Source organism: Pteropus alecto, unplaced genomic scaffold (genome assembly GCF_000325575.1).
Source record: "Pteropus alecto unplaced genomic scaffold, ASM32557v1 scaffold189, whole genome shotgun sequence".
Classification (NCBI taxonomy): domain Eukaryota; kingdom Metazoa; phylum Chordata; class Mammalia; order Chiroptera; family Pteropodidae; genus Pteropus; species Pteropus alecto.
The window spans coordinates 23,390-31,718 of NW_006442117.1; the positions used below are offsets into that span (position 1 = coordinate 23,390).

The 8,329-nt window shown below is 60.1% G+C and overlaps 1 protein-coding gene across 1 annotated transcript; it reads left to right on the top strand.

The window, feature by feature from the left end:
* Positions 1 to 934: 934 nt before the first annotated feature.
* On the top strand, positions 935 to 7,577 carry RHOU (ras homolog family member U; the record flags this gene model as incomplete). The annotated part of the gene is made up of 2 exons (XM_006920737.3): positions 935 to 1,063; positions 5,439 to 7,577. Coding segments are annotated over 2 exons (585 nt in total), but the record flags the coding sequence as incomplete, so codon positions are not given.
* Positions 7,578 to 8,329: the final 752 nt, after the last annotated feature.

Here is an 8,329-nt window from a genome sequence, read left to right on the forward strand (position 1 = left end):
CTCCCCCGGCGCGGACCCGCCTGGGCCTCCGGTTCCGATGCTTGGTATCTTTTCGGTGTCGTTAGGCCACTGAGAGCCCGCGTCCGTGGGGAGCTGTTTGCTTCGGTAGAACACAAAGATCAGGACCCTTGACCTTGATGCTTTTCGGGTCTTTTTGAAACTTCGGAAAGAATTGAAACCCACAGAAGCCAGTCCGAAACACGCTCTCGAAAAGGACCAGGCTTCTTGACCTCTTAGAAAGTCATGATGGCGGGGTTGCTTTCTCCCATCTCAGAGGTGCCCTGGATAAAACCCCGGGCGCTCGTAGCGGGGGCCACTGTCGCTTTCCTTTGTGGGGCGGGGGTCTCAACCGACTAGTAGAAACATGTATGAACAATCTAGAAAGTTATATGGAGACAGAACTGTTTGATTCCAGTGGAGCCCTCCAGCCTGCCCTGTCGCAGGCCCTGGAGAGCTGCTGTCTGCTCCTCTCCCCTCCGAGCTGAGCGGACAGATAAGCAGCGCCCTGTTTTATAAACAGGACGACGCAGGCAGCCAGTGTTTGCACATGTCCTGAAAACAAGCTACACTTTTACGACAAACCCCGAAGGCTCCCAACGTTTCCCAGGGGAAAACAATTGTTTTTGAGGTTTCCCACCGATCCAAAGCTGCGAGTTGGTTCCCACTTGTCCCCCCGCCACCCCCCACCCCTGTGATGTTTTTAGGTTTTTTGAAACTAGTGTGATGGGAAAATAAATTTTCCCAGCTAGGAGGAAAGCGCGGGCCCTGCTGGGGTGCCTTCAAAGGGTTCAGGGATTTAGGGTGAATTGTCGGCCCTGAGGGTGCTACGCTCAAGTGCTCGGGCCTCCTCGTTTGGGGCGAGTCCTCATTTCCTTCGCCGGGGGACCCAGAACAGGAGCTGAAGGGTTTGGAGCGATGACGGCAGCCCGTGCAGGTGGAAACTCGAATTCTTCGCAAAGGGGTTAGAAGACACCCCCTGATTGTCGTTTTGGTCTCGTTTTTAGCTGTGGTTTCTGTGGATGGGCGGCCAGTGAGACTCCAGCTCTGTGACACCGCAGGACAGGTCAGTATCGCATGGCTCTCAGAGCCAGGGCAGGAAACAGCCTGCTAATGGGCTCCAGTAACCTCCCTCAGGAACTGGGTCACTCCGAGGCCCGGCGGAGCAGCCCCAGCTCTGCCGCGGGCCCCTCTCAGGGGCCGGGGTGGCGGCGATGGCTCCGCACTAATAAAACCGGGATTGGCCAGCTTGGCGTGGGGCAGGGCGGGGGGCCGGGGTCAAGAACGGTTCTTATCTCACAGGAGTTTCTGATCTTATTTACTTTCTGGTTTTTATTCAGAATGATCAATGATGCTTTGTAATCATTTTCTCAAAGTAAGTTGGTCATATCTTACGATCATTTTATTAAAGGCCAACAAGCCAAATGTTTAAGAAATTTCCTCAAGAAAAAAGGTGGCGTTCGTGAAAGCCGGTCGTGTTTCCTGTCCTAAGTGTAGTGTGGCTCCTTAGGGCCACCGCAGTCCCCTGAGGCAGAGGCCCTGTGGACAGAGCCGTCCCGAGCTGGAGGAGAAGAACTGGGACCCAGTGTTTGCGAATCATGAACACTGACTGTCGCGCGAGGAGCCAGGTACTTGGATGGTTGCTCCCCTTGGAGCAACCCCTGAAGAGCTCCGGGGGCTTGTCGCCCAGTCGCCCCCCGCGTGCCCGGCGGCATGATGCTCAAGTCACTGAAGTCCCCCTGTTCTCTGGAGACCCAGGGTGCCATCTCGAGTTTGCCAAATGACAGTTAATAAGCGCGTAGGGTTTTTTTTGTTTGTTTGGTTGTTTTTTTGTTTGTCTGTCTGTTTGTTTTTACCGGTACTGGAGAGCCAGCACTTGCTAGAGTTAGAGTCAGAGTTAGAGAGAGGCAGGTGGACGTGCTCGCTCACTTTTCCAGGTGCCGTCACGTGACCATTTGCTGTAAGAAGTTGGCTTCCGGTGTCCCCAGGCACCTCATCCGAGCCTCAGCATCCAGGTCACTTGCCTGCCCTGGGGTAGCTGATTCCCAGCTTCCTTCTTTAACCTCAGGGTGACACAAGGCCGGGCAGCCTTCGCGGTGGCCACTGTGCTGTGAGTGGTCAGCCAGCCTCTTCTGCCCTGTGCTGACCCGGCCACCACTGCACCCATCTCCCCTCTCCCGGGGCAGAAGAACCAAACCCTGCCGTGTTTGCTCACCTGGAGCGGGAAAGAGCAAGCAGAACACAGGGCCGCCCAGCACTCGGTCCTTCGAGAGCCTGGCCGGTGTTGAGAGTGAAAGCTTAGTTACTTTGTACAAAGCGAGGCTATTTCCCCACTTGGGTCACATTTTCTGGTCTTACGGACAGGCGGAGTGGCCCCTCAGGAAGGACGGATGTCCCTGCTCCTGGGAGAGGGGTGGCTTAGTGCCCGAGCGAAGTCAGAGCCGAGGGCGCAGGAAGCCAAGGGCAGGTCAGCAGGGCCCCTGCGGGGAGGAGCAGAAGCCGTGCTCGTCCCAGCCGCCGCCGGGCTCCGCTGTGCCGTGTCCCCTCTCCCGGGCTGCACAGCGCCTGGCACTTAGTGGGGCTTAGACGCGCCCCTTAATGACTGAGTGGGCGCTGGCCTGCCCCCCAGCATGCCGGCCGTGGTAGGGAAGGCAAACCAGCTGGTAGAAGCTGAGAAAGAAACCAGTAAAGTGACATACGGGGGAACGTGGCATCGGCGGCTCAAAGTGCAGGCCGGGTGAGTCTGGGAGGGAGACCTCAGAGCAGTTTTGCAGGAGGACGAGGGCTCTTGCCAGAAAAAAATTCGTAGAAACGATCCGGAACTATCAAGGAAGAGTTCGATTTTCCTCGTTATGGTCTGTTTAAAAGTCAGGGAAGGACGAAGACCATTTTACAAATATTTTCACGAGAAGTTTGCGTTTGGGAAGAAAAGGGTTTCGGTGCCACACTGGTGGCTTTGGCGTATTGGAAACGACACCTCTGGTCTCCAGCGGAGTTTCCACTGAGACTCACTCCACCTCCCGCCTGATGTGCCAGGCAGTGCCGTGTCCCTGACCTTGCGGCAATGAGGCTCCTATCTAAAGATGCGCAGGAAACCCGCTTCGAAGACTATTTATAAAAAGCACACGGCGGGTAAGAGGAAGTCGCCGAGAGTCAGTCGGTATCGGTCCTGACTGGGCAAAGCTGGTCGTGGCGGCCGTCACGTCTGTCCCCGTCTGCCCGCCTCGCTCCCGAGCTGAGAAGTGCCTTCCAAGGGGCTTGGTTTGCCCCCTGCCCTCGTCGCTGAGTGTCGGCCCAGCCCGTGGGGCCCCCTCCTCCAGGCAGACCTCCTGCGCCCTGGTGGAGGTACGATGACTCAGCGTCCCCGTGTGGCCTCCGCGGGTGCGGGCACAAGCCGTGTGACGCGGGCTGGAGAATGCAGGTGACAGGGAATCGCTTCTGTGCCGGGTCGTTCAGGAGGGTGGGCGCGTGGGTGACACAGTGAAGGGGCTGTGAACACTGGCTCCGGTCACACTCGGGTGGAAGCTGGTCGGCGACCGGGACCGAGGAGCCTTTGGCGCGAGAGAAAGTGCCACACGGCGCCACAAATGGAGCCGGAAGCTCCTCGGCCCCTCGGCCCATGAAGCGCCTGGAAGATCCTATCCCCAGAGAAGCAAGAAGCCAGGTTGCAGCTCGGCCAGCACCGCCGCCCAGCGGCCCGTCCCCGTGTGGCCTCCGCGGGTGCGGGCACAAGCCGTGTGACGCGGGCTGGAGAATGCAGGTGACAGGGAATCGCTTCTGTGCCGGGTCGTTCAGGAGGGTGGGCGCGTGGGTGACACAGTGAAGGGGCTGTGAACACTGGCTCCGGTCGCACTCAGGTGGAAGCTCCCACGGCCCTGCACCCCGCCCCGCCCCCCGCCCTGGCCAGGGAGCCAGGTCCCCAGGCCCCGTCACAGGCCTGGCCCCGCGCCTGCCCGTCCGCTGTTGGTGACGCGAGCCTGGCCTCCAGGGTACAGCCAGCCGCGGTGGCGCCCGCCACCAGCCAAGGGCGCTGCCCGGTCTCGGGTTGGAGCTGCCTCCTTCGTGGCCTCTGCGAACGCGACGTTTCACGGCAGACCTCAGGGCTGGCCCGGCCCCCGCTCAAGTCACTGTTTATTTCGGCCACAGCTGGCACTGAGAAACCTAAGGCCTTGGCGTTCGACTTTTGCTTAGCCGTCAGTGAGGGGTGGTGGCACTCGGACACGCCATGTTCACTCCTGAGCATGGCCACTGACCGACCTTAAAGCTGTTGGGTGCTTACTGCCCCCTCCCCTCCCCTCCCAGGCCAAGGCCTGGGGGCCCCGCGACGTGCGTGTAAATAGTGGTCTGCAGTAACCAGAGCGTGCCGAGTGAGCCGCGAGGGCCTGGGTGACATTTAACTTTTTCCTTCCACTGGGAGCTCAGCTGTCACGTTACCCCTGAGGATGGTTGGCGCCCACAGACTAGGAGTGAGGGGACGTGAGCTCTCACACAAGGGGGTTCGGTGGCAGCCGAGTGCGGGACTGTGGGGGACTCGGGGCCGTCTCTGTAGAAACACCCTGGTTTGGAGACACACGTTTCTACAAGGGGCAGACGGGTCCGCCTGTCCCTCGAGCCGCTGGCCCTGCTCGGTGCCTGGTGTCCAGCGAGGGTCTTTGTCCGTGGACGGCTGCGGCAGTGGCTGCGGTGGCCGGTCCATCGGTGCAGGTGGCTCCGACTCGTTCCAGCCAGTTCTCTGCACCTTCGCGTGGTGGCTGTGCCTTCTCTGCTCCTTCGTCCGCCCAGAGCCCGTGCGTGGAGACCTGTGGTCCCAGCAGCAACGGAGGAGGGGGGGAGAAGGGAGAGGAGGAGGGCGGAGGGCAATGAAGTGTGTGGGGCCAGAACGAGGATGTTCGAAGCAGCGTTGGAAGGGCCGCCGGGAGGCACAGGTTCTCTGGGTGGCCGAGGACAGTGGCCTCCCGGGTCTGCCCTGTGTCTGCCTGGCGTGGCTTTGTGTGCTGGGTGTGCCCTGGGCGCAGGGCGACGTCTGAGGGTGGCAGGGCTGCGTTCTCTAAGAGGGGCCTCTGCCAGCAGCTGGGCTCCCAGGCCCGGGCCGGGGCCTCGGGTCTGCACGGACGCTGTCAGCAGTGGCCGCGTGCCAGCGTCGGGCGACTCTGGCCTGAGGCTGAGGTCAGCTCCGTTTCGGAGACTCATCTGATCTGAGTCCTTTTCCCGTGCCGAGTACAACGAGGTCGCGAGCGCTGACGAAAACGCTGGGCAGACTGTGGGGCCGGGAGCGCCAGCCCCCTTGGTGACCGGCAGCGTCCCTCCTCGGGTGCCCACACTTCCCGCCACCGGTGGGCTCCAAGGCCCGCCAGAGCCTTTCAGGACAAGCATTAAGGTGGCAGCTGCTGGGGGGGGCGGGCGTGGATGTGACAGTAACTGGCTGCTTTGCCTGGTTGCAGGACGAGTTCGACCGACTCCGGCCTCTGTGCTACACCAACGCCGACGTCTTCCTGCTGTGCTTCAGCGTCGTCAGCCCCTCCTCGTTCCAGAACGTCGGCGAGAAGTGGGTGCCGGAGATCCGGTGCCACTGTCCCAGGGCCCCGATCATCCTGGTCGGGACCCAGTCGGATCTCCGGGAAGACGTCAAGGTGCTCATCGAGCTGGACAAGGGCAAGGAGAAGCCAGTGCCCGAAGAGGCGGCCCAGCTGTGCGCCCAGGAGGTCAAAGCCGCCTGCTACATCGAGTGCTCGGCCCTGACGCAGAAGAACCTCAAGGAGGTCTTCGACGCGGCCATCGTCACTGCCATGCAGGCCTCGGACGCCCGGCAGCAGCCCCAGGACGCTAAGCGCAGGACTCCGGACACGATGGAAGCCCTTCCCACGCCCTGGTGGCAGAAGTACTGCTGCTTCGTGTGACGCGCGAGGCCGGCGGGCGAGAAGCCGCGCTGGCCGGAGAGGCCGCCCCGCCTGGCGCCGAGTCCCGGGGCGGGTCCCCGCGCGGGTCTGCGTTTCCTGCTGTGCGTCCGCGTGCGGGGCTGAGACGCTCGGGTGACACGCTTTTGAAGTAAGTCGAGCATTTTTCATAACCTTGGAAACTTGGAGCTCTGGACCGCTGGATGGATCTGCATCGAACGGGAAAGAGACGCCTCGCGCCTGGGTGTCGGGAGCGACGCTCTGCCATGTTCCGTGTGCGGGAGGAGCTGGCCTGGTGGCTTCGGGCGCACAGGCCGGCCCTGGGGAGGACACACTTAGCTGTGCAACTCATGCTTTTTATTCTTCTTTTAAGGAGCAAAAATCAGGAAGAAGGAGAGACCTCTGCTTATAAAACCTCAAACTGGTCACCTCCGTCACGTCCTAATACCTGGTCGCACAGTGTTTAGAAACAACCCACGAATCCCCCCACTAACCCCGGGCGCTGTGCAGACCCAGCGGGCTTCGCGTTCTGGGGCCGTCACGTCGGCACCGTGCGAAGGTGCCGCGCGGGTCACGCGTGTGCCGGGCGGTGCTCCCGTTGTCCCCACGCAGCGGCTCGTGCTCCGACCAGGGGACGTCGGCCATCAGGGCCCATGGCCCGCGGGCGGAGCACTAGGCGGCCCGTGCGAGCGGCTCTCGAACTCCCGCGGACGGTGTCCCCTCTGCAGGGACACAAGCAGTGTTAAGTCAGCCCAAACATGCTTCTCGTACACACGCGCGCACACGCTCACACACACACACTGCACACCCACGCACACCCAGACACGTGCACACACCCGCACATGCACACTCACACCCACAGACACACACACACCCACGCACATGCTCACGCACACACATGCTCGCACACGCACATACACATGCATAGACACGCTCACACACACTCACACTCGTGCACACGCTCGCACACGCACATTCAGACTTTTGAACCGTGAATGGGAGAAAACGTGGCCACAAAACCAGGTGTGAGGGACGCTCGGCTCCCTCTTTTCGTCCACACTTTTCCTGAACAGATTTCTTTTTGATTATACCCCAGATATGATTTTAACTGTATCTTAGCACATTTTTGAGACCATCTTACAACAACACGTGAGCGGCTCTTAAAACCGGTGTTACAATCTGTTAAAACCACCAGTTAACGTCTCTAGGGCCTGAGCAGGCCGCCTGTCACAGGGCCGTGGGCGTCCACTGTGGCCACGAGTCCCGGGCGTGTGCGGGACGCAGCTCCCTTGCTCAGCCACGTCTTTGCTCTTAGGCAGTTAGAAAACCAGGTGTCAGTGAGACATCCCTGTGTTTCAAGGTGGCGGTTTTTGAGCTTAATCTTTTGGAGAATAAAAGAGTCACATCAGAGAGTGGCCGTTCTCTGTGACGGACGTGCTTCAGAGATGGCAGGGTCCAGCTTGCAGTGGATGGAGCAGATTCACCAAACCACGCGATGGAAAACCGCAGAGCCGGGAGGGAGACGCTCATCCCTCTGTGGGTCCCGTGCTGTCTTTTTTTGTTTAAAAAAGGCCAGTTTGTGTTTTCCCATAGAAAAAGTAAAAGACTAGATTATACTTCAGGCTAGGGGCTGCTTTTATTTCTGTTAGTAAATAAAATCAACCAATTTTGTCTAAAAACTAAAACACGTCGACTGTTTACTATCTATTTTTCAATCCACTGAAACTGACATCGGTCACCACTTCCTGAAGCATCTAGTTATGACCCGAGTGAGCGAAGTGACTTCGTTTGTGGGAACGTCCGGCCAGACCCACTGGGGTGCTCCGGGCTTGCGTGCCCCTGTGGGACGTCTGCCCAGCTGGTCTCCCCACCTGCTCTCCCAACGTGAGTCCCCGCATCTGGCCTTTTATATTTAAGCAGATGTTGGGAGGACGATGCAAATTAATTTTTAAGCTAGAATACAGAGCCTGAGGGGAGCGTCATGCGTGCGGCCGCGGGCGGGTGGCTGTGGTTCCCCCGGGAGGGGCGACGGGCCGCGGGGAGCCTTAGGGAGGAGCTTTGCTGCAGCTGTTTATTCGTAGCCCAGCTCGCCTCAGCGCCTGGGTGCTGGGGACGTGACATCTAAGTGTGACAGCAGGGCGCCCCCACGTCCCACAGAGCTCGGAAGGAGTGCGCGTCCTGCCGGTTTATTTCTTTGTCAAAATAGAGATTTGGGCAGAAAAGTTCTCACGTATGTGCTCGAGTGCCGCTGTCGGAGAGACTCTGCTGAGCTGCGCTTTAGAAAATGCCGGTCGCCCCGGCCCCTCCGGCACGGGCTGGCCGGAGCTTGAGCACAGCCCGCTCCCGTGTGGGAGCCTTTTGTGATGTCCCCGTGCTCGAAAGCCTCGAGGGAAGCCCCTGCCACCCCGAGCCGGGCCGTCCCCCAGCCTCCTCGCGGG